Genomic DNA, 25459 nt, shown 5'->3' with positions numbered 1-25459 from the left:
TGTGTAATAAAGTAACTGCAAAGGAGGGCCAACTGAAACGTGTGGCAGTGGTTATACACGCGTTGTATACCCGTGCTTCGCGAAGTGGTGAGCTTCTCACACAACCATGGAAAAGTGTATCCAGGGGAGAGAGTCAGGCGTGTAACAATACACACGGAGGGGTGCGGGAGAGCCTGTCGCTTAACTTTTACAACAAGGGGAATCAGCACACAAACGGTAAATAAGTACGAAAAAAAAAAAAAAAAAAATTTGGACCCAAAAATTGAAAATGTGGTGTGAACAATGGAATACGCAAAAAAAAGTTTACTCTCGGATGAGTGAATCAGAAGGAACGAAAGAAGAAAAAAAAAAAAGAAAAAAAAAGATCAATAGGAAGAAGGAAAAGGAAAAGAGATGACCTCTCGTAGGTAACACTTTGTAACGTGTGTCATTCAGGTGATTTAGTCGAGGGTTGGGGATGGGTTAAAAAAAAGAAAAGAAAAAAATGAAGCATAACAGGAACATACATTCGTCCGCTTGCATACACGTGCACATCTCCACATGTGCATGTTTCTTCTCTCGGATAAAGGTTGACGAAGGGAGTCTGGTCATGTTTACTTTGCCCAGGTTTATTTTCCTTTCCTCTTCCAACCGATGGACCTGAACCACTTTGCACCCTCTGGGAGGGAAGTTCTTCCCTTTAGTTCATTTGGACCATTTAGTGCTCCCCCCACTTTCATTCTCCCTTTGCGATGGTTTCGCCATGGGGTAGTTTTTCTTCCCATTAGCTTTCGTTAATGGGAAGAAGTTCCCCCCTTTTGTGAGAGACCATACATGTGGACTCACACACATTGGTCCAAGCTAACAGGCGATCAATTCACAGATCAGGGCGGCACTCCCACTTGGGGAAGCATACAAACAGATGAATGGACGTTCTTATTGTGTGCAATTTCGGCCGATTTGCCAGAGGGGGGATTATTCCCCTATAAAGGTGGAAGAATTCCTCTGGCGTTACTTTTAAGGGGTTCCTGCTCTGTGGCGGGTGTTGTTTCTCCACTGGAAAATGGGAAATGGGCAAGGGGAGGTAGGACTGTCTTAAGTGAGACCAATAGAAAGGAATGCAGTCCATTGTAAATGCTTATGGGCCGTTGTTGGTACTGCATTTTACATTATTTTTATTTTATTATTTTTTTTCTTTTTTTTTTTTCCCTCCTGAGAGCCATTTGACAGAAATGGTCATCCCAGCCGAGGGAGTTGTTTTTCCTCTGCGTTGAGGACGCATGGGATGGAAATTCAGATCTAACGAACAGAGACGACTGCGGTGTGTAACATCCCCTTTGGGAAGCAGGACAGTCATAATTTTTGTCACTCCTTTGCTGGCGCGACGAACAGGATTGTTGTGTGGGGGAAAAACAAAAAGGAAAATCTTTTACTCGTCTTTTGGGAAAGCGGGCCGCCCCTTTCCCGGGTGTGCCTTTCACGTCTTTTCGCTTTTGATCGCCTTTTTTCACCTTCCTCTGGACGATTGTCCGTCTTAAAAATTTCCCCTCCATTTCGTACGCAGCGAGTTTGTCACTTCGCTCGAGGGATGCCGCAGAGGTGGCAAAAGTAAATAATCCCCGGAGGGTGTTACTTCAGCCGCGTGGCTGCTTGTTCTGCTCATTTTGCTTGTTCCGCTCTTTTTTTTTTTTTTAAACACTTCGCGATTTTTGACAGTTGTGAAGCCGTACTGCAGTGTACACCATATGGCGATTTTTTTTTTTTTTCTTTCCTTTTTTTTTTGTGTATTGGTACATACTACTCCGTTTCGCCTTTGCCTCCCAGTTGGGACAGAACTGGTTCGTCCCCACGCGCCGCATGGGGGGGGAGGTCAACCAACCGGTCATTGGGATAGGGCAAAGGGAACACATTGTCACATTTGCCAAATTCGCTACATTTGCTGCATTTGCCGTATTTGCCACATTTACCACTCTTGCCACACAAAATTATTAACGTAAGAGGAGACATGCGCGCGTGAAGGGGAGAGGGTACGTACAGATCTTTGTGCTTCCCACTGGGTGTAACTAGCTCTTTTTTTTTTTTTTTTTTTTTTTTTTTTTTGCGACTCTGAAAAAAAAAAAAAAAAAAAGAGCTAGTTACACTCAGCTGGTTGGCTCATTTTACACTACACTGATCTCTCTTACGTTTCATTGCTGTGTGCGCGTTGATTTAATCCACCCACCTGGTCATCTTCTGCTTTCGTCCATCTCTTTGCAGAGCTCTCAGTTGGCAAACCAGTTAACATATCACCCCATCCGTGTTTACTCTTTTCTCCTTTTTGCTGTGGCCCCTCTTTCGCGTTTCACGTTTTTACAACCTTCCCGTTTACTGAAGTTTCGCCCTGTTCACACGTTTGTGCTTTGCCTGCGCTTTCACTGATTCTGCTCTTTTCCTGCCCTTTCGTTGTTCCCTTTTCCCCATTCTGAGTCATACCTTTGCCTCCCCTTTTGGGCATTGCGCGAAATTTAAAAAAAAAAAACACGAGGAGAGCAAAATGGCGGAAGAAGAATACTCATGGGACAGCTATTTGAACGACCGACTGTTGGCCACGAACCAGGTGTCGGCCGCGGGGTTGGCATCGGTAAGGCAACATATGAGTGGTGTGATTAGCTGCAATTGTGAGAGCGCACTATGCTGTATACGTTGCACTGTTAAGCTGCTCAGCGGACATGTGAGATCCGCATGTCCCCCCTGAGCAGTTGCCAAAAAAAAAAAAGGTCACACAGTGTAAATGTGTGAAAATGTATGCATGCTTATTTACACACGTGCGAGAGAGCGTGTCCACTGTGCTATGTATAAGTGATCCTTTTGACGTCCCACCCCCCCTCCTGCAGGAGGAAGACGGAGTTGTGTACGCCTGCGTGGCGCAAGCAGATGAGAACAACCCCGAGTTTGACAAGTGGACCCTGTTCTACAAGGAGGACTTCGAAATTGAGGTGGAGGACGAGGTAGGCTATGGGCAGGGAAAAGGTCCCCTCAAGCGGGTGTGTTTGAATGGGGTGTGCTGGAACATGGGGCAGTCGCGTCGGATGAGCTGTGCATGTGGCGCAAATGAAACACATAACGTATGTGATACACATGCCATTGGCGTGCCACTTATAATATGCTTCACCTGCATGACGCGTTCTCTTCCCCGCAGAATGGAAACAAAAACAAAAAAACGATCAACGAAGGACAGACGCTGCTAACCGTGTTCAAGGAGGGCTACGCACCCGACGGAGTGTGGCTAGGAGGAACCAAATACCAGTTCATAAACATAGAGAGGGACCTGGAATTCGAAGGCTACACGTTCGATGTGGCGACGTGCGCCAAGCTGAAAGGCGGGCTCCACCTGATCAAAGTCCCAGGGGGAAATATCCTGGTTGTGCTTTACGACGAGGAGAAGGAGCATGACCGAGGTAGGATGGGCAAACCACATCACCCCGCCACGCAGTGCATTATGCGGTACATTACGCAGTACATTACGTAGTACACTACACCACGCACACCTTCTACCCAACTACAACCTACGACCTTCCTTCCACCCATGCAGGAAACTCCAAAGTTGCCGCCCTGACGTTTTCAAAGGAGCTGGCCGAGAGCGGCGGCCAGTAATGGGGAGAAACCAAGTTGGTCAGCAGGAGCGTCCACCAGCAGGACCGACCCTGTGCAGTGAAAGCTCAGTTGCAGATAGATAATCTGCACAAAAAGGAACACCTTGCGGGGTTCATATGTTTGACATAACCCCGTCTCGCCACGGTGATGGTGAGCCATATAATCCTCTCGGATTTAGTGTGACCTGTTTACATAGTGAGCAGCAGCATTGTTCGGCGCCTGTTTTTTTCGCATATTTTTCTCCCCGTTTTTTCTCACCTTTTTTTCTCCCTTTATTTTTGCCTTTTTTTTTGGCACTTCCAACCAAACGTTGCTTTACAATTTTTCACTCACTTTGCATTTTTGCGGAAGTTGGTCATGGGAAGGGGGGGTATCCAAAAGGGCATGCAAAAAAAGGAAAAAAAAAAAAAAAAATGCGGCGTTGAATCATGGGGTGTAATTACATGGTAACATGAACGGGCGAAATCACACACGGAGAGGGTGGGGGAGATTCTCCTGGCCGCGTTACCCATCGGGCACACAAGAAGCATGCACGTTACTGTAGTAAGTGTAGAAGGCCAAGATACCCTTGACCAGGTAGTAGATATCCCTGACAGCGGCGATCTCCCTTATCGAATGCATGGCTAGCTGAGGAATGCCAATGTCAACCCCCGGCATGGAAAGGTTCGAAGCAACCATAGAACCTACGGTACTACCACAGGGGGTATCATTCTTCACCATGAAGTTTTGGTATTTTATTTTTTCATTAAAGTTGGAAGCGAACAATTCGAAGGTCCTCTTTAGTAGACATGTGTAGTAGGGAGAGGTGGCGTAGTTTCTATTGGTGTTGTATTTTATGGCAATTCCTTCGTGGAAAAAGAGTTGGTGGTTTGATTGCACCGTTTCTGGGTAGTTGGGGTGACTACAGTGAGCCATGTCTACGTTGAGTATGAGGGATCTGTTCATGAGGCTTCCATAGAGCTCATCGATGGAGGAAGGAGAAGAGGAGGGTTGTGTGTTCCCTCCAACATGGGAAGAACAAATGGCCGTTAAAATTCGTTTGATGAAGTTTTGCGTAAAGTAGGACTGTGCGCCGACTTCACTGAGGGAGCCTATTTCTTCGTGGTCGTAGCCGATACAGATGTAGAGGTTTGCGTGTGCCTCGGGGGGGACCATTGAAGAGGAGGATCCTGCCGTTCCTGCCGTTCCTGCCGTTGCTGCTCCTGCTGGTGGTGTAGTTTGCGTTTTCCCCTTTAGCATGTCTACCATCTCTGTAAACGCCTCAAAGACGCAATACGAACCGAGCAGATTATCGAATCTCGCCCCTTCGATGAATTCTTCATATGCCCCAGTGAAGCAGGGCTCGTTTACATCCATTAGGCACAGCTCGAAGTCAAGGATGTCTTTTTCCTGACATTGCAACTCTTTCGCTAGTGTGTAGAGGAGTGGGGAGGAGTTTGAATTTTCTTGGTGGGAGTGGCAACTCGGGGTGGTGTCATCTCCGTCAAGACGTTTGTTCGATATTTTCTCCTTGTCTACGGCGTCTTCCGTGAGGGCATTTACTTCCCCCTTGTTTTTCCCCTTCACCAACTGATCATACAGAACGGTAGACAGGATCGGCTTTAAGTGGTTTTCAAAGTTGACCTTCACTGAGAATTCAAACCTGGTCCTGTTTTGCAGGTGGATGGCCAAACTGGGAAGGAACAAGATAGACCTGTTGATCTGGATGAGTTTTTCCACCAGCTTGTCGTCTTTCTTGTAGACTACCTGACCAGACAAACCTAAGCTACGGTCGAACCATGTGTACCACAACCCGGACCCGTAGCACTCTACGTTTAATTGGTTCAACTTACTTTTTACGGTGTTGTTGTTAGGAGATATTTTCAAGCAACAGGAGTCTACGTGGCCAATGGAAATGAGGATGGATCCTTTCTCCATGTTAAAGTCCTTACCTATGAAGAAGCCACATATGTTTCGGTTCTGCTTACTGCATACGTAGCCTTCATTTTTTCGTAGGTTCCATTTTTCTCCTTCTTGGATTCGCTTGAATCCCTTTTCCTCTAGCTTCTCCCTCAGGTTTTTGCAGGCCAGGAAGTTGCTTCCGCTCTTTTGTATGAACTTCACTGCTCCCTGCGCGTATTCGCGCACCTTCTTTTCCATGGCGCCGTCGGTTCGTTGCATGGGTGAGGTGTTCCTAGGCGGGGTGTTCCTAGGCGGGGTTCCGCTTCGGTTCCGTTGGCTACTCTACAGTTGGGTGGCTTCCTCAATGGCGCTCTCCCAATTTTAGGCAGGACCTGTATATATAGTTTGTTAATCCTAACCCTATAACTTGCTCTTCAAGTAATTCAACAGCAATAACTAGTAGAAGAATAAGTGCAAATTAAATTTTTCAGCAGTTCATAAATTTTTGGAAAAAAAAAAAATATTCTGTGTGGTGGGATTTCCTAAATGGAGAAAAGCACTTTCGAAATGCAACGCGGAATAAGCTGTTTTTTGCTCAGTTGCTGGGTTGGTGGTGATGACCATGACCGTTTTGTGAAGGTCGTCGTTTTCCCTATCGATGGTTTCCCCAATCGTGCGAGGTCAGCTTCCTGACTTGGCGTCACCGCGGTACGTACAGCCTGCATGCACAATTAAGCGGCAAGGCTCCCTACTGGCAGGATCGAAAATATCTCCCCCCGAAATAATGCACAGCCCAATGGGCAAGTTCACCATCCAGTTTATGGCGCAACAATTCATCGCCTTTTATGTTACACAAAAAAAAAACAGGGCGAGGCGGCCTCGCAGAATGACCTATTTGCCAATTCGACGGGCACAAAAATGGGGAAAAGAAAAAAAAAAAAGATGGAAAAAAAAATTCACTACTGATGATCAGTTCACCTGCATGGGGGACGCACGTCTCCCTAGAAGGAAACCACTAAAATGTCCCTCTGTATGATTACGCAGTGTACCCATATAGGTCCACCCCCCTTTTTGGAAAATCAACCCTTATACAAACATCGATGGAACGTGTGTCTCGAACTGCGTGGTGGGATTCCCACTTGGAGGAAGTAAAAATGGGTAAATGTTCGACGACATGGACTGATCTTACCAAATACTGACTGAGAAGGTTGGGGGAGCGTTCTTGTGCACCGTTTGTCGTCGTGGGTGATCTCCCTCTCGATGAGTACAATTAAGAGGTAGATTAACACACGGAGGTATGCACCAACGTACACCTGTAACCACGTGGGATGCTTCGCCCCACCTGCTTGGCTTACCCCTGCGTGCGATCCAGGATAAAGCGCAACGTCTCATCGACAATATGTTGGTAGAAAACCTTCCTATGATGATCAACTAGGCGAACGAGACCATCGTCCCTGAAGAAGAGGTCAATCCCAGGGTACTGCACATTGGTAAGGTGGTCTGTAATAAAGTCACTAACAAAGTTGTAGGTCCGTATTTTCTCACTTCTATCTCCACTCATCTTATGACTTTTCTTGCACTTAAAGTAAAGTTCCTTTTCCTGCTGGTAGTAGTGGGAAAAGAGTTTGTTCTTCAGTGCTTGTATTGCCATACTTCTGTTCTGTATTTGACTGGAAGTTTTTTGTACCTCCACAGATAAGTTCGTTGGCTTATGGAGGATCCTAACACAGGTCTCATTTTTATTAACGCTCTGTCCTCCTGCTCCTCCTGATCTCTTCGTTTCAATGAGCAGATCACTTTTACTAAAGTTTATTTTTTTTTCTATATTTTTTTTTAAGCTTTCCTCATCGGACACAAATACGACAGATGTGGATGTTTGTATTTTTTTACTATTCACTGGTATTCGCTGAACTCGGTGGATGCCATTCTCTTGGACGAAGTGTTCATATACGCGCTCTCCTTTGATCACTGCAACGATGCTTCTGAAGCCATCCTTGACGTCTTCACTTTCTCCTTTGATCAGATTGCATTGGAAGTTTTTCATTTTGCAGAATTGTTCATATATGCTGAACAGGTCGTTGCAGAACAGCTTGGCTTCGAGGCCCCCCACTCCGGGGGTGATCTGAAAGGGGGGTAGGCAGGACACTTTATGGTAGGTATGCACACGTTGGGAAGGACACTTTATGGTAGGTATACACACACATTGGGGAGGACACTTTATGGTAGGTATACACACATTGGGGAGGACACTTTATGGTAGGTATACACACATTCGGGAGGACACTGCCCGGTTGGCATGCACACATTGGGCCTACCTCCACCTTCACCTCTTCTGTGTCCAAGTGGTGCTCCGTGTTTACAACGCTTTTGTAAAAGTCAACCACATCCTGCAGGAGCATGCTACCCACATCTTCGATGGAGCGTAGGAGTTGCCTTATATCATCGTCTGCGTCCATAACGGAGGAGGACTTCACCTCCTGGATGGTCTTCTCCGGGTTGCGCTTCTCATCGATTAGGCCACTTTCCTGGAAGAGCTCTGCATACACATCTAAGTCGTCATGGAGATTTTTCAATATTTTGGAGCGTTCCTGAATTTTGGTGATTTTCTGATGGGTTCTGCCATCCCCTATCTTTGAAACGGTTCTTTTGGCTAGCTGTATGAGGAGCTTCTGTTGGCTGTTGGTTAGTTCTGTCGGGATGGAAGAGAAGAATCTGCTTCCGCTTCCGCTTCTGCTTCTGATTCTGCTCGGCGAGAGGAAGTACCTGGCTGCAGTGCTCAGTGGCTTGTTCATTGGGTTACTCGATCGAGAGGGTCACGGGGGACAGCTGCCTCCTTAGGCATGACGTGACGTGCTGCAGGGGTGGCGTAGAAGAAGAAGAACTCATGTAGGTTTGTTACTTACTTCTTTGCCATTATACGTAGAATGGCGGCCCGTTCGAAGGATGACTTACCTCCAGGATGGAGAGAAAAATGGCCTGACTTGGGAAGGAGGGCTTCCGGTCTGCATAGAAGAAATGACCGCATATCGTGTGCGTAGCTCCTCCATGGAGGGGAGTACCGTGGTGAGTAGCGAATACGTCGTCGTGGTAACCCTTCCGTTTTGTTTACTCGTTGGTGCAGTTAGATACACCTATAACTCCCCTTTGGAGTAGTTTTTTAATTTTTTTTTTTTTTTTTTTTTTTTTTTTTTTTACTTGGCTTCCAGAGGATCTCCCCGTGGGTCGCCCAGGTAACACCCCTTGTGCGACACAACCAGTTTGACGCGTACTGCCTGACCACCTTGGGGCAGATCCACGCGATGGGAAGGTTGGAAAAATAAATGAGGACGTTCTGTTGGTAGCCCAGGAAGAAGGGTCCAGCGAGTTTCCTTCCTAGGTTTTTCACTTCCTGCGTGCTCCTCGCCCGGAGGGTGTTTTCGCGTGTCGTCTCGTTTATCTAAAATGGGGAAGGGGCAATCAACTGGTGGAATATAAACGGGTAGAAGTGGTGCAGGACCGCTCCTTGTACAACTCCTTCAACGTTGCTAGTATACACACCAAGCAGAGGTACGAGTGGTAGATGGCCAAGCAGGAAATCATCGTGAAGAAGAAAAACAGCACGAGGAGGAGCACCACCAGCCAGGCGAGGAACCACCTGCGAAAGGGACCAGTGGTGATGTGGCTAAGCGGCAGGTGTGGAGGGACAAACAACAAAATGGAACATCCGAAATGGGTTGGCCAAATGGGCGCTTTATCTTTTCATAGGAGGAGGTCCCCACAGAGAGACAACACATCGGCCACCCTATGTTAGGTACAACCCCCCAAACGAACCCATTTTCTTCAAAGAGCATCCGTAAAATGGCTTGGGAGAGTAATTTGAGTGCGTGAAAAAGCGCCATGGCTTCAAAGAGGAGATACACTAAATAGGAAGCTCGGTTGTTTTCTGCAACGCAGTTATTGATCCAAGGACAGTGGTGGTCGAATGTGCGTACGCACCTGTGGCAGGCGTTGCAGTGCCTACTTCGCAGGATCTGTCGAAGGGGTATGAGAGGGTCATAAGGAAGAGGGTTCATTTGGTTTGTGGGTAGTGTATAGACTGAATGCACAGCAGGGACACTGCTGAAAATCGTCTTCATATCATCCACCGTAGGAGGTGCCACCGTGGGAAGTGCCGCCCTCCACTTACCTGCACTACGCCGCACACATAGCAGTAAGAGAGTGGGGTACCATATTGGTACACCTGACCACCACGCACGCGAAAGATGGTGGACGGTTTCTTTTTACCATGTATGTAGCATGTGATTGGCGTCTGTTTATTAAGTGGATCCCGTATCGTTTTTTTCACGTGAGTTGGTTCTGCATGGCTCCCTCCAGCGTTTAACCCCACGTGGTGTAGTCGTGTCACAGAAAGGGGTTTGTACTTGGAGGGGCCATTCTCATTCACTCTTGCTCTGATCCCAAGGGGGGTAATCAAACGGAGGTGAACTCTTCGCCCAACTTTGGGATCAGACTTGTCCTCAAATTTGACCCCCTCTTTGCTCCTTTGTCGACATGAGTACTTCGTTTGGTTCGTGGAGGGGAGGTCATCATCATCGGGTTGGCCTGGGCCGTTCCGGTGGACGCATCGCATGGTGGTGGCACCCTTTTGTTTTTTCCAGACTCTTCTCTCCGTAATGACTGTGTTGTGGTTCTTGTGGTGGAAAATGGTTAGGCTATCCAGCTCGTCTGCATTGGGGTGAGTCGTAAATGCAAGTTACTATGGAGGGATACGGTTGTTATGAAAAAAAAGGTGCACTCGGTTAGACACACAATGTGGGGACATAAGCCAACCAACATATGCAACAGATAACGTGTCTTCCCTGATGGTATTCCACCCTCCTCTTTTCTTACCATTCGTACTGACTGTCTCGGAGGACAACGAATCCGACGATGTTATCTCATCATGTGTGGTGGAAAAAGCTGCTGGTACATCCTTCCTGTTGTAAGGTTCCCCCGTGCGTTCACTTAAGGTTGCTTCGAATGCAGCTCTCTCATCATTAGGTAGGTATGCTAGGGGGCAAGACTTGAGGTAACCGCTGCGAAGGGGGGGGCAAGAACACCATTATAAGAAGCGGTATCTTAAGCAAGCATGGTGTAACGTGGACTTTACACGACACCGTTATGAGGAGGATTGGTTAGGTAGTTCGGCGTGCCTTGCTCGGCCTGGTTCGTACGGGTCGCTCAGGGATGAGATCGCATAGAGCAAGAATGATGCGGCGTAGAGGAAGAAGAACGAGCTTCGCCCGTCGTCCAGAAGCTGTCCCGTGTGCACCAAATGAGCCAGGGTGACTAGGACGGCCAGCCTAATAGATACGACCGCGAAGGGCAAGGGGTTCTTCATCGTGAGGGGGGGATTGAGCGGGAGGATCGCGCAAGGGACACTCCTTAGTGTAGTCAATGTTTGGGGCAGAAAAAAAAGTCCCTCCGAGGCACCATTTTGTTGATTGCTTCCCCATTTTTCACCCGTCCCATGTGCAGAGCTATGATTTACCAAGTTGGTGTGCATGCGGGAAAGGGGCGTGTGCATGACTGGCGGAATGGCAACGCTTAGCATGCCTACCATGTTAACATGCGCGACGCATCATTCAATTGTACATTTGTTCATCTGTTCACATATTTTATTATTTTTTTAATTTTTTTTTTTTTCCCCTGGGGGAGAGTTCATTTGTAAGAGTTCGTCCAAGCGGCTGTTCAGGCTCGGTCGGGCGGGCTACACCGCTACGCAGGACGCTAGCGATGGGGCAGCAAACAAAAAAAAAAAAAAGAAAGCAAAGATAGCAGCATGTGCAGCGGCTGGGGATAAAGACGGGGCCGTAACATGCGGAACGAAGAAACGACCGCGTTCAGCCCCTCATCAGTCCGCCTTCTTAAAAAATTGGGCCTCGGTGGCGGCCAGCCCTTGCCTAACAGGTTCATTCTCCTGGTACTCGAGGCTCCTGGATGTCTTTTCGTTCTTCGTGACCATGAACCTGTTGGAGGGGGTAAGTGGTGTATTGTTTATGGTGGTGTAGTGGTGAATAAGTGTTGTGGCGTCGTGGTGAACGTGGTGAATGCTTTGCAAGGGAGCTTCTCCCCGGCGCAATGACCGGACGAACCTCAAGACGGCATCCTGCAGGTAGAGCTTCCTCTTAATCTCGTAAATGAGGGAGGGGTACATCTGGAAGGAAAACAAAACGTAGTAGGCCTCCATTTGTTTCTTTATTGGCCGGACGAGTCTCCTCTTGCCCAGATAAACGGCTTTAAATTCTGCTCCATCGACTAGCTTCAGCTCATACATGTATTCTGCTATTTTTTTTTTTATTTGACTTATGGTGTAGTTACAGGAAAAGAGGAAGTCAATGTTGTAGCTCCGTCGGGGAGACAACACAGACTTGAAAATGTTGATTGGACTTTTGTGTGTGACCTTTTTGAACCTTCGGAGGAGTAGCTTGTAGATGTAATCGTTTAGGGACCCTCTGAGTTCGAAGTGGTTACGTCGTCCTTTTTGTGAGGTTGGAGCAGAACCTGCCCCGTAGTCTGCACTGTTCCTGTTGCTAATTCGACCGACGCGTCCTGAGATGAATGCCCACCCTCCTACCACTCCTAGAACATGACTTACGGGAGGAACTCCCAAAGCCGTGCGATGATGGGGCCGGCGAGCAAAAAGAGGACTTTGCAAAGTGGTGACAAGGGCGGTGAGCAGAAGTGAAAAGAGGCGCATAGGAAGTATTAGCTAGTGGTGAGAAAGGGGCGAAGAAACAGTGAAGAAGCAGCGTGAGGGTGACAAAAAAAAAAAAAAAAAAAAAAAAAAAAAACACAAACGGCTAGAGTGAAGAGGCAGGAAAAAATTAACCCTGCGGGGGGCATGAGTAGGTAAGTTTTGCACCACATTTTTTGCCCATTTTGTTATCTCGCGTGTGTCACAGTTTACACCGCTTCACCCCACAGGGGGGGGACTGCTCCGTTTCATGCATACAAAATGGTGCAAAGAGCTCCCCGTTTTTCAAACGAAGCGATTTTAGTTGATGTGATAACATCCGAATGAGGCGCAGGTCCTTGGTGTGCACCCCATGCGGTTGCGTAGGGCGGTTCGCCTGGATCTTCGCATGGATCTTCGCGTGGATCTTCCCGTCGATCATCCCGTCGATCATCCCGTGGAGGAGTGCCAAATATTCGTTAAGGTAGTCGGGTATGTGGCCCACCTTGCAGTGGCAGAGGATTATACTGACCCACTCTGGCACACTGAAGCAATTTGCGGGGTTCTTCATTCGCTTAATGAGAAGGTACAACGCATCACACAGGGGGAGGCAACGGGTTTCTAACATAGCAAAGTGGTGATCATCGAACGGGGGGCAGCGTTTCCCCATCATTAGCTTAACTGCGAGGTTTAATATGTTAAGGGTATCCCGCAGAAATGGGTTCCTCTCACCTAGGGTGAGCATTCCTCTGCTTGGTGTGAACCGATCGGGTCGTTTTAACAGCTTTGCATAGACGGCTTGCATTTCTTCTTGGCTTATCGAAAGGGCAGTAGTGCCCTCCTCCGGTCCGTGTGAAGTGTTGTTGCCCCGTTGGACGACAAACGTATTATCGAATCTCCCAGAGGAGAGAAGCACACCATAAAACGCGTGAAGTGTTTTAGTAAAATGAACCTGCTGTGGGAACATCTGCTCTTTGGTCTTCCCCTGCCATGGCGACTGTGTAGCGTCCTCCTTTGCCTCCATTTGGGAACACACAATGAGGACGCGTAAAAGCACATGGTGTAGTAGAGTGGCCATATGTGTGGTGTAAAAACTTTTCCCTTCCTTCTCATGGGTATACTTAAGGAGTGTCTTCAGTGTTAAGTGCAAGTCACACATGTCATAGGTGGTCAAGTGTAATTGGATCTGTTTCACTAGGTGAAGTAGAATCTCCCCCTCCGTTGGGGGCGCTTTCCCCAGGAAGTACACCACAGCCATGATATCCTTCCTTCCTAGTTGTGTCAAATTATGAATGGTCATTCTGGTGAGCAGTTTAGTGAAGGCCTCGTCGTGGAAGTTCAGCTGGGCGTACAGATTACACAGGTTGAAGAGGTGTCTCTGGTTGGCCAGCAGGGGGGGGCACTGCGTGTTGTCGGGTCTGATTAGTGAACCATGTGGGTGCTCCCCGCTGAATGACTGCCCAACTGAGGGAGCATCTACATATTTTGCGCCTGCTCCTTCCCATCTCTGTAACACTTCCTCATTTACGATCCTAATAATAGAGATGTAGCGACCCTTCCCTTTCATTCGCTTTACCCCCCCTGCGCAGAAGCAGCCAAGCAGACAGACCAAACTGTTGGTGTAAATGACCGAAATGTAGAACTTTATAAGGAAGTCCCAAAAATGGCAATACACATAAAATGCACTAACGAGGGAATCTCTTCGTGGTAGGTTCTCCCCATCGATGCCATTTAGGATAAGCTTAAAGGATACGATGTGGCTGTAAATCCTCCTGTTAAAATGGTCACAGGTTAGGGGATCGCTAGTTACAACTCTCACGGATAGCGTCTTCAAACAGCTGACTACATCCATAAGAATATTCCTTACAACAAGGTCGATGTTTATTTTTTGCGAATTGTAGAGTTGGGTAAATTCATCGGGGAAGGAACTCCACATGGACAGGAAGGCGGAGGTAGGATTGGAACGGTCGGATGTGGCTCCTTTTTGCTTATTCGGGGAGGGAACTCTTTCCAATTGCGTGTCTTCATTACTACATATGTGTTGTCGTCTGTTGGAGGAGCCTCCCTGTGAGGACGTCTCCCACTTGGGTCTCCAAAACAGGTTCAGGTAAATATGCACGATGGCTGTGCTTAGCGTGCGGTGCAGGTGGTTATTACTAATGGGGTATATATCTTCAGGAGATTTCTGAGCTCCCGTCCGAAGGTCGAACCGGTTTAGCACATCTGCGTATCTCTTCACAAACAGGGCGATACTAACAAAGTGGTGCACGTCCAAGTGGACCTCAGAGTAGAACTGCTTAATTCGAGTGAAGTTCATGCGGTTTGGATTAATATGGCTAGTTAGAACAACCCGTCGGTGACACTTCACAGGGGGGGTTACACAAAGTACGGTTGAGGCGAACAGGTAATTAACCACCTCCAGGTAGAAGACGCTCAGCAGATCCATGTGCTCATTGGAGCGTCTTAATTTTGCAGAATGATTATTCATTACAGTGAGCATTTCCACCAACATTTGGCTGTGTACCTTCCCGTTGGAAGAGTCGTTCTGAGGGGTAATTACCCCCATTTGGGTGGGTACCCCTTCTGGGGCTTGACCTACTCGGTGGCTTCCCCCAACATGGCTTAGGTACCTCCTATTCAGTTGGACAAAGGAGGTTACCACTCTGGAAAGGAGCTCCCTGGAGTGGTTCTCCTGCCCGTCGTAGTCCAACAGGCACAGCCCGTTCAGCAGGTACGTGCAACTTCGGATGGCCTCCTCTGAGGCGTCACCCTTTGCATGGAACTGCGTCAAGAGGGCTTCCACGAAGGAGCCCACGTGCAGCTGGCTCGTTCGCAGGAAATTCAGCGTCGTTGCCGGGGTGGGTGACTGTGTAGGTGACTGTGTAGGTGTTAGCGGAAGGGATGCTTTTCCACCCTGGGGGTGTTCACCTCCCTTCCCGTCCTGCTTTTCAACCCGGTGCGTCCTTTCACCCACCGGACGTCCCACCTGCACGCTCAACTCATACAACAAGGAGCAGAGCGCTGACAGAGGGTACACAACATCGTGGTCGTGCAAGTGGCCAGCTCGCTGCTTTGCCAAAAGGAAGTTCAGAAGTTGCTTCACTTTATTTTCCCTTTTTCGTTTAACTATGTTGTTGATGCAGTTTAAAAAAAAATTTTTCATTGTACAGTTTCGTTTGGTTTGGTAAGGAATGCGCGGGCCGCTCACACTTCCTTCCGCACGAGCACTAACATGAACATTTGTGTGGAAATAAAACTGGCACGATTAAATTTTTCATGTGAACACTTTTTTTTTTTTTTTTTTTTTTTTTTTTTTCACAGGGAATATATTTCACCTCAACTGTGCACGGTCAAGTGTGGCAAAGGGGCCACTCAAATGAGGCGCACAAACGGGGCACATAAACGCGACAAATGGGGAGAGAAAGGCTCTCCTCCCTGCCGGGCTACTCCCCCGTGGTTTACATTCAGCTGGAGAAGAGCTGCAGGATGCTGCTGAATCCATTGTTATGGCAGATCTGCATGAACACGGAGTTGTAGAGGTTTTGCTTGAGCTCCAGGTTTATGTTGATGTCACGCAGGACCTGCGGGGAGGGGGTAACAACGTGGTGGTAATGACGTGACGGTAATGACGTGACGGTAATGACGTGACGGTAATGACGTGATGGTAACGACGTGATGGTAACGACGTGATGGTAACGACGTGATGGTAACGACGTGACGGTAACGACGTAACGGTAACGACGTAACGGTAATGACGTAATCGATGCGATGCACACAAATGGGCGTGCTATTGCACACTATCGTACTCACCGTGTCGTTAATATTATCGTTGTTGATCATTTGGAGCTTGACGTAGGTGACCTCGAAGTTCTTGTCCAGCTCGTCCTTCTGCACCTCCTGGTGGTGGACCTTGGTTTTTTTCATGACGAGTTCGTTGTTTGTTATATTTTGGTTCAGGAGACTGAGCATATCGACGACGAAGGGCTCGCCACGTATTTTTTCGTTGCTCATTATTTTGGTGAGGGCCAGGAAGATGATGATCTTTTCGTTCACGTTGATTAGCTTGTCGAGGATTGGCATGTAGAGGTTCTTGAGCACGTTGAAGATGAGGCCTGCGGTGGGAAGGGTGGTTAGGCGGAATGTGCACGGTTAACGATACGGTTATCCGGTAGGCATGCTCCACGCAACTACTACGCAACGGTGCACACTTACCCGCATGTATCTGCTCCACCGTGTCGACGAACAGCGAAACGTCCGTCTTGAGGACCAACACGGACAACGCATGCACCACCTTAATCTTAATAATGTCGTTTTTATACTGCTGCAGAAAGGTAAACAGTAAGACGAAGAGGGGCTTCAGAAACGTCTTATAAGCTTCCACAGGGAGGTAGGTAAAGACAATAAGAATTATTTGAAACGAATCGGTAGAAAGCTTCTTATTAGACAAACAGTAATGGTAAATGTTAAAAAGTTGCTGCATATTGGTCTTTATGATCTCTTCAAAAAGGTGGTATTTTTTAAAAAAGCTTCTCAGAACACAAATGATCCCGTTGACATTTCCAACGGTACTCTTCCACAGATCCATTTCGTATAAGTTCCTTAAAATTTTTACGTGAATTTTCTGAACAGTAAAAGTGTTGTCTACAATTATGGAAAGAATCTGAAAAATGTAAGGGATAAAGTCGTGCACATACATCTGCAGTATTTGCGAAAAAGTAGAGATGACCACCTCCTCCACTTGGTGAATACTATTGTTATTTTGCGATTTGTATATTAAGGAGATGATCAGGGTGAGTAGCTCAAACAGGTAGTGATTAAACAGAGGGTTGTGTGAGTCGTTTATAATTGTCTTGATTGTGTTGTCTAGGATCAGCAATACGGGGACATATAAATCGGCTAGCTTTTCTGGGCACAGAAGGAATATCCTCATAATAGTAATTAGGATGTACTCATTTAGGACCTTCACATGAACGTGGTACTTCAGTAGGAACAACAGCCTCGTCATCGTTTTCGACAAACAGTTGGTGAAGATGACCTGCACGAGGTCACCACTTATTTGTTGGTTTAGAATTCGATTCATGCAAAGACACGCGTAGCAGTAGATCATTACTTTGTCTGTGAAGAGCAGGTGGTGTAGGAAGGTGAACACGTCTAGCGCGTTGCTCGACCCGATGCAGATGCTCCTATTGTTGAGGAGGAACTTCAGAATGGACAACAGGTAGATGGTATTCTGTTTGCTGAACAGGTCTTCGCTGGAGAGCCAAACAGATTTCTGCTGATTTGTGCCTGCATTTGCGCTAATGGAGTTTGTTGCAGGGCGACTAGTAAAGTCGTAATCGTGGATGCCGTAGCAGAGGGAGTCCACATCTGGGTACTTCATCTTAGCTGTCATAACGAATTCCTTAAGAATGTGTTGCACGTTTTGTTCGTAAAAGTTCTGTGCCAAGTTTACCTGCCCCAGACAGGTGATCAGTTGTATCTTGTATTCTAAATTGCACGCCTCATAGAAGGGGTCGTTCTTATCGATCCCCACATGGTGCTGATTTCCTGAATGGTTGTTCTGCGCGGTTGCGTTTGAAATGGATGTGGAGACACCCCCCCCTCCTACTCCATCGACTCCCTGACTGGACGACGTGCCAGACTGATTGAAGAACATGAGAGAGTCCCGTGCGAAAATCCTAACCTCCAACATGGGGAAGCAAGCGTCGAAGTAGTTATCGCAGAGCGTTTTCAAAAAGTACGTAGCGGCAGATCTGACGGAGAAGGAATTTACCTTGTTCAGGTCATTTCTGAAATAGTCCAAATCCGCATCTAGGATTTCTTCTATATCGCTTCGTTTAAGTCGGATGTGGTGTAGAACCCGTTCGATAATTTTGTGCAGAAACTGCTTGTCCTTATACGGGTTCGAGTCATTTTTGTTGAGGTTCATGTGGTGTATTAGCTTGATGGTAGATGCAAGGCAATTGTAATTGTGGCACAGCAAGTTCCTGTCCCCCTCGGAGTATAGAACCTGCGTCAGGGAAAACACTAACTTCACAATGTACTTCTTCGACTCATCTTGGTACGTCTCCGAAATGACTTTAATAACGTCTACTAGCATCACCTTGCACTTTAAAACGTTTTGCATAAATTGGGCGTTTATTTTGGACAGTTCTTGCGGGCTCAGTTGCGGGGGGGCAAACTGACCAGCGTGGCCCTGCGGTGAAGAAATGGCGTTTGCACTGTAGGAGGAAGAACCCCCCGCGTTGTGCAGCACCTCCATGTAGCGAACGAAATTGCCCACCAGGCCAACATCGTAGAGAAGCATGTTGTTGAAAATGTTGAAAAGGACCTCGAAGTTGTCCTCAAAGTATTCTGGTAGGTCCACGCCGATGATGGCGTAGAATATTTTCAAATAAACGTGCATGTTTTGCAGGAGGTAGTTCATGGCGAGGAAGCAATTACTTATCTGTAGGTAGGCTTCACTCGGTTTGATTTGCCCTGTGGTTCCGGAAAGCAACGCGTTCGGACCCCCCCCTGCTACGTTTAACTTCTCTGCAAGGTATCCACTACTTTCGGAAAACTTCCCATACAGATAGACAAAGTAAAGTGTCAGAGGAAATTCAATATGAGTGAGGATTATTTTCAAATCATACTTCGACACGTAGTCATTGTTTTTGTACTTCTTTACAATTTTTCTAACTATTTTCATAGCGATGAATTTTTTTCGCAGGAGAGTTGTGTTTATGTGATGATTGGAGGAGTGTGCCATGGCGTTGGCAAGAGGCACGAGCTTCACATTCCCGTTGTAATCGTTGGCGATGGTTCCCTTTCCTGGAAAGTCGAACTGGGCGTTACTTATCCCCCCAGCTACTGCGTTAACAGCATTATCCACACTAACCGCACTAACCACGTTAACTACGCTAACCATGTTGGAAAGACTAGCATGGCCAGCTCCAGGCAAGCCGTACAGAACACAATCACTGAGCAGGAATAAGCTATGCCTGTCGTTCGTCTTGTAGACTCTTTTCGTGTTGTTGATGTAGTTAACTATATCATCGTTTAGAGACTTGTTTCTACAACAGATGACATTTTTTATTTCCTCCAGGTTGGCTACAAACTTGGGATACTGAGCGAAAAAGTTGTCCTGGGTTAGGTTCTCCATTATTTCCTTATTCCTTACGTAGAGCATAATGCAGTCTATAATCTTGGCTGTGTCATCCACCTTCTTCCTCTCATCACTGTGCAGTAGTTGTACCACACTGTCTGCTCCGCCGTCACTAATATACAGGGTGATCAGATAAAACAACAGATAATCGTAGTCGTCACAAATACTAAACTTGAACAGGTACAATAATATCTCGTAGAAATATTTGTCCAGACTTTGTATGTCTTCATTATTCACGTCGAGGAGGAAGTGCATGCAGAAGTGCTTGATCTGTATGCTCAAGTCTGGACTCAGCTCTAAATTCTCCATATTACTGTGGACGCTTTTTTTTACAAAGTTTTTTATGCTTATCATGACTGCTATTTTTACGTTCCTGTTTAGCACTCCATCGTAGAGGTTTTTTTTTTCGTTTTTCTCATCGTAGGGGTACATGACAAACTTGAGGAGCAGCCGGATGTAGTTCTCCCGGTTGGGGTCCTCGTACAGCGCCGTGATCTTCGCTTCGCTCTGCTTTATGTCCTCGAAGTTGCTCGACACGCTCTGCGCGAACACCGACAGCAGGTCGCTCTCCAGTTTCTCCTCCATGGGGCGTTAACTGGATAAACTAGATTAACAGGATTAACTGGTTTGGCGGGATTGACGATGTAGGCGGTACTGGCCGTGCCCGATGCGGTTGCTCTCTTTGGCGTATCTCTTCCGGCTACGCAGGCTACTCACTAGGAGGATTGCTTCAGGTGCTATCTTCGAATGGTAACTTGGGGTTACTACCTCACGTGCTGTATACCCACTTCACTCCCGCTGGGCTACACACAAGCGCGTGCGCGCGAATGCATGTTATGCGTCCCTCTTGGGGGGCGGCCGAAGCACGGGGGAAAAGCAACGATGGGAAGAAGTAAAGAGGAGAAGCAACAAAGTGGAGGAAGTAGCCAAAGAGGGGAAGAAGCAACAAAGAGAAGAGGCAACAATGGGACGAGCTGCAAAGGCGCAAAAAAAAAAAAAAAAAAAAAAAAAAAGTTTCCCAAGGGGAGTCCTCTTTTTATGCATAAAAGGATGACCACACTTTGTTCATTTTTTATGAAAAATGGGACTAGCTTTTTTTTTTTTTTTTGCCTTTTTTTTTTTCTTCTTTTTTGCCTGAACAGGTCATATTTTTTTACATCCCCTATGGCGTAAATGGGCGAGGCGGCAATTGAAGGGAAGCAAGTTGCGAGTCGCTAAGGCGCAAACATTGAAGTGAGAATAAGAAGGAGGAACGCCGATTAGGGGCGGAAGAAAAAGTCACCAGTGGGTGCGTGCACAAATTGGTTTTTGGGGAAACTCCGAAGAGGGGAGGTGCGCCGAACTGGTGACCGACCTTTGGGAAAAAATGCGGAGGCGCTAGGGAACGGTTGATAATGCATTAGCGTAGGTGGGCATACAGTTCCCTAAGCGACGATGCAACTTTAACATCGTTTAAGTGAACAGGATGAGGTGTGTTTCTCTGCTGGGTTTATGCGAATTCGGTGTGGGGGGTTTGTAAAACAAAAGTGTCCCCTTTTTGGGAATACCTCATAACGCGCCAAACAGTTCCGTTCCCGCAAGTTGGGTGAACATTTTTTTTTTTTTTTTCTCCCAACTGTACGTGAAATTTCTCCACAAAAGTGACGTTAGAGGTTCCTTTTCCCTTTCGCCTTTTTAAAATTCATTCTTTGATCACGCGTGGATTTATAAAGGTATGTGCACGCAAGGTACCTGCGCGAATTGCAACTATGTATGGGGGGAGTATCCCCGCGTTGAGTTGATTCACCCAGAAGAGTGGTGACCAAATTGATCCTTGGAAAGGAGCGAATGCAGCACAGTACAGAAGTGCGTGTATCAGGCGCGCTAACAATGCGGACGATAAGGACGATGCCGAATGGGGTGATCTACATCGGTGTCTACCGGAGAACCCACTCATGAATGAACGGTATGACCGAATGGACGCGCAGCGGTGGGCTTACTCAGGGAGGTTGCCCATTGTGCCATGACTTCATCATTAATTTTGCATAAAGGAGGTACGCCGAGTGCAAGTTTACCTTGGGGGTAAAGCAATTAACCAGTTGATGGAGCAATCAGGGGAAAACTGCGCCGGGGGAGGGGGTTCCGATCTTTGCCCAATTTAGGGGATTGCCTTTTGGTAGCTTCCCCACTAACTGTGTGTGCATTGCGAAAATATGTGGATGCACCGGTAGACGCACGACCAGTTGTCACCTCCTGGGGATGGTAAAACTTTCGGACAGGTTCGCCAAATGAATGTTACGACTTTTCTCATTCATATACCCGAAGAGGCAGTCGAGGAATCTTGCAATCGTTTCATCCTTCTCGTGTTTTTTTATGGCCACTAATGGGTTTTTCAAATAATCTCCCATAAAGGTGGACACTTTTTCACTTTCGACGAGCGTCTTAAAATGTGAGTTGCTGCTGATTATTGCGCTGATTTCGTCGCTGTTTAAAATGACGTTGCTGTACTTTTGGGATATGTAATTATTGGCCTTCATTGTTTGTTCCTTCTTTTGATTGGCCTCTTCATGTGAGGTGGGATTTTTCTGCTTGGTGACCGTCTTGAGGGGTTGCGTACTCCGTTGGGGTGGCCCTGGTGATAATTCATTACGGGGCATTTCCTTCGCTACATCCTGGCTTCTTTTTTTGTCCGTTTTTTTTATTTTCTCCAGTGGGGGAGGGAGGATGTCAAAGGTGGGGCCCTTCTTCCCGTCCATTTTTGCATAAGGGGGGTAAACAATTCGAGCGATTCAGGTGATACGATTTACCTTGTGGGAGGGGTACAGGAATCGCGGCGGACTGCTCGTTTGTCGTAACACTTGCAACAAATATGCACGTGCCCTCGTTAGCAACGCACATGCAAAGGTGCTTAGTCCCCAAGCGAACTATCACACTAATGGGTGAGACCTTCCACAGACCGACGCCCCCCTAATATGGTGGTTAACACCGAAGTGGACAGGACCTGCCACTACGGGGAGACGCCCTCCGTGAGAAAATTGCGCTTTCTCGGTGAGCCCAAGTTGGGACTTCTTCATTAGGTATTTCCTACTCGAGTTGGTTACTACCCCCTGTGGGGGAAGCCTCCACATTGAAGGACAAAAAAAAAAAAAAAAAAAAAAAAACGCGTCCACCCACACGTTTGGGCAAAAAAATTTACGCAGGGGTGTCCATTTCTACTTGAACATGTGAAAGCAAATGCGAAAAAAAAAGGCACTCTCCTGTAAGAGAAATTTAAAGAAAATAACGTCCCTATTTTATGTCGCCAAAAATGTGGAGAATAGCTTCATCTCATCTTCTGGGAGCACTACGCAGAGAAGGAAAAAAAAAAAAAAAAAAAAAAAAAACGACGGTGTGCTTTTACGAACTGCATCCATCAGGGGAGAGGCGGATGGACAATGGACACATGTGGCACGAATGTGATGCAACTGTTGGGAGGAAAATTATCTCATTCACATAAATGCGTTTTTTTTATTATTTTTTTTATGCATCCTCGCGGAAGGGACAGACATGAAAAGGTGCAATTTTTCCGTGGTGAGGGTCCCCCCTCCTGGAAAGTTCACGCCACAGGGGGGGATGTTCATTTTTTCTTGGCGCAACAGAAACCGCTAGGGGGGCATTTTCCCCCAGCGGTGAGAAGCGAAAAAATTATCGCAGTGAAGGGAAGGTATGATTCAACAAGTGCATATTTTATTTATTTTATTTTTATTTTTTTTATTTTCCCCCTTCAGGGAGAAATTGCTGATTGGAAGGAGGTTTTGTTGCGTTACTCTGCCGCATTTTCGGCGAGGCAACACAGCTTCTTCAGGGGACCATGTTGAGTAGGCGCACAAGTGCACGTTTTCCCGTTTGAGCGTATGGGTGGGTGGATGCCCACGCTTGTGTGATGCGTTTTTTACTTCCCTTTGGTAAATATATACAGGCGCGTGAAGAAGTGTTTTTTTTTTCTGCAGTTGTGTGACTGAGCAGTAGTGGATGTCACCTGGTACTACGTCTCAGCTAATACTTCGCTGCACTGAATTGCTTTGCAACGTTGTGCTGCCCCCCTATGGCGAGCAAAAGCAACTACAGCCTATGGATCGGGAACATCCCGTTCGACGTGACTGAGAGGGAGCTGCACGAAATTCTGTCCAAGGTGGGCCAAGTAGTAAGCGTGCGTATAAAGTACGACGTGGATAAGAACATCAGTAAGGGCTTCGCCTTCTGTGAATACAAGGATTTAGAAACCTGTATGTTGGCACTTAAGTATATTAATGGATATGAGTTGAAGGGAAGGAAGTTGCGGTTGTACTGGGCGAATGAGGAGTTTAGGGAGAAGCTGGCCAGCGGTGCCATTTCCGGGTTTGGCGGTGGGAACCTGCTTTCCAGGGGAAGGGCAAACGAACATGGAGGAAAGCGCAGCGATAAATTTGACGCATCGATGGATTCAAACAGTCACTACAACAGAAAGGGGAAAGGACAGCAAATAACGCACACGATAAATATGCAAAGAAATGTAAAGGAAGAACCCTATCCATATAACCAAACAGAGACCAGTACCTCCAACGAAAGTAACATGAAAAAAGTTTTCATATCGAAAATCGTGCATACGTTGACTACGTCACAAATAATGTGTCTTTTGCGTTTTTTTCAAAAACACGCTATGGAGAATTCAGGAATGATCAAGTTGTATTTGCAGAAGCATAGGAATGTGGCGTATGCACTGCTGCACTGTCTGTTCCTTATGGATGTAATAAACGAATATACCATGGGGAAGAATGACCTTAACATGGTGATCAGTGACGAGGCGTTGGTGAACAAGGCAGAGCGGATGGTACAAATGGAGCGAAGCGGCAAAGTAAAAATAGGCTTAGCAGGGGTAGCTGATCAGGAGGAAGAGCACAACCACAACCAGCGTAACAATCCAGAGAACATTTCTCTTGTGAAAAGTAACAGAAGGGGAAGACCCCTTGGAGAGAACGTTATTTACGATCTTAGTGAAGATAACCCCTTAGGGGGAAGTACCTATGGTGGTCCACAAAGTCATTTACTTAACCTAAATAGCCCACCTTCCGTGGTAGGATCTGCTGGAGGGGGGAAGAAAAAACGGGGTGGTACAACTATGCCAGGGTTGTATGCCAGCTCGAAGAAGGAGCTGACCAAATTACGTAACGCAAAAGGAGGCATACACAATGGGGAAGAGACAGAGGAGTATGGAGGGCGTGCAGATCAGTACAGTGGGAATAATCCCCTTTACCAAGAAGGGAACAGTCACACTAGCGGTAATTTGAAGCAGAGGAGAAGGAGGGGGATGATGAAGGAGCTTTACGGGAGCGCCGCTGGAAGTGGCACCTCACAAGCATATAAAAACAACATCGAGCAAATTGAACATGGCAGGTACAACGACACGAACGGTGGAATCCATGGAGGAGTCAGCCAACTGAATAACAATGGTGGGTCGTCTCATTTTAAAACAAGTTATTTTTCTGATTATGCGAATGGTGACAGCTCGATGGGGCACACCGATCGGGTGGCAGGGATGGAAAACCACCCCCCGTATGGAAGCAACGCAGACGACCTGAATGGCGCAGGAGAGCCATACGCCGCCAATTACGTCGAAGCGGACGGAAGGATAGGAAGCGGCACTGGTATTGGCCTCAGTGGAGATAAGTATGCCCCCTTCCGTGCAGCCCCCCCGATGGAAAACAGTTTCAGTTTTAGTGACAGAGAAAGGGACAATGCAAACAGTAGTGGGCACGTTTTGCCAGAGAAAAGAACAAACCCAAAGCGGCAAGGTGTCTACGCCAGTAGTGGTAGCCACGTGGGTAGAGGTATGGAGGGGGGACCGGTTATGGGGGATATCGTCACCTCAGCGGCGGTGATGCAAGGCCCTCCCAACGAGAGCGTGCTTTCAGATCCCACCTACGCGAACGTGGAGCTTCCTGACGAGGAACTGGTGAATGAGGTGATGAAGAACAGGGACATCCTGAACAACATTTTAAAATCACGTGTGGAGGATATGAAGGGCTGGAGTAGTGAGCAGCGTGTGCAGGTCCTGTCCATCCAGAAGGCGCTGCAGCTGAAGGGGTACGTGCTGCAGTGAGGGGGGGACCCTCCCGGTGTGCATTTGT

General features: G+C 47.2%; 6 protein-coding genes across 6 annotated transcripts; 2 read left to right on the top strand and 4 right to left on the bottom strand.

Annotated features, from left to right (window-relative positions):
- Nucleotides 1-2128: 2128 nt before the first annotated feature.
- Nucleotides 2129-3612, top strand: PCOAH_00015810 (Uncharacterized protein; the record flags this gene model as incomplete). Its single annotated transcript, XM_020058390.1, has 5 exons — nt 2129-2301; nt 2352-2599; nt 2853-2966; nt 3158-3416; nt 3551-3612. 4 exons carry the CDS (start codon nt 2513-2515, stop codon nt 3610-3612), a joined length of 522 nt encoding a protein of 173 aa, XP_019914233.1.
- A 504-nt stretch (nt 3613-4116) lies between these two features.
- Nucleotides 4117-5772, bottom strand: PCOAH_00015800 (Aminopeptidase; the record flags this gene model as incomplete). Its single annotated transcript, XM_020058389.1, has 1 exon — nt 4117-5772. One exon carries the CDS (start codon nt 5770-5772, stop codon nt 4117-4119), a length of 1656 nt encoding a protein of 551 aa, XP_019914096.1.
- Nucleotides 5773-6844: 1072 nt separating this feature from the next.
- PCOAH_00015790 (Peptide release factor) lies at nt 6845-10852 on the bottom strand (the record flags this gene model as incomplete). Its single annotated transcript, XM_020058388.1, has 10 exons — nt 6845-7615; nt 7809-8235; nt 8294-8346; nt 8446-8495; nt 8689-8929; nt 9031-9127; nt 9304-9503; nt 9659-10197; nt 10303-10547; nt 10686-10852. The coding sequence occupies 10 exons, from the start codon at nt 10850-10852 to the stop codon at nt 6845-6847; spliced, it is 2790 nt and encodes a 929-aa protein (XP_019914050.1).
- A 513-nt stretch (nt 10853-11365) lies between these two features.
- PCOAH_00015780 (Uncharacterized protein) lies at nt 11366-19919 on the bottom strand (the record flags this gene model as incomplete). Its single annotated transcript, XM_020058387.1, has 6 exons — nt 11366-11480; nt 11607-12223; nt 12432-15414; nt 15713-15768; nt 15998-16299; nt 16400-19919. 6 exons carry the CDS (start codon nt 19917-19919, stop codon nt 11366-11368), a joined length of 7593 nt encoding a protein of 2530 aa, XP_019913922.1.
- Nucleotides 19920-21559: 1640 nt separating this feature from the next.
- Nucleotides 21560-22069, bottom strand: PCOAH_00015770 (Uncharacterized protein; the record flags this gene model as incomplete). Its single annotated transcript, XM_020058386.1, has 1 exon — nt 21560-22069. One exon carries the CDS (start codon nt 22067-22069, stop codon nt 21560-21562), a length of 510 nt encoding a protein of 169 aa, XP_019914018.1.
- A 1328-nt stretch (nt 22070-23397) lies between these two features.
- PCOAH_00015760 (Uncharacterized protein) lies at nt 23398-25431 on the top strand (the record flags this gene model as incomplete). The annotated part of the gene is made up of 1 exon (XM_020058385.1): nt 23398-25431. One exon carries the CDS (start codon nt 23398-23400, stop codon nt 25429-25431), a length of 2034 nt encoding a protein of 677 aa, XP_019914286.1.
- Nucleotides 25432-25459: the final 28 nt, after the last annotated feature.

This window comes from Plasmodium coatneyi, chromosome 7, assembly GCF_001680005.1.
Source record: "Plasmodium coatneyi strain Hackeri chromosome 7, complete sequence".
Lineage (NCBI taxonomy): Eukaryota > Apicomplexa > Aconoidasida > Haemosporida > Plasmodiidae > Plasmodium > Plasmodium coatneyi.
This window is presented reverse-complemented; position numbering and strand designations above follow the sequence as displayed.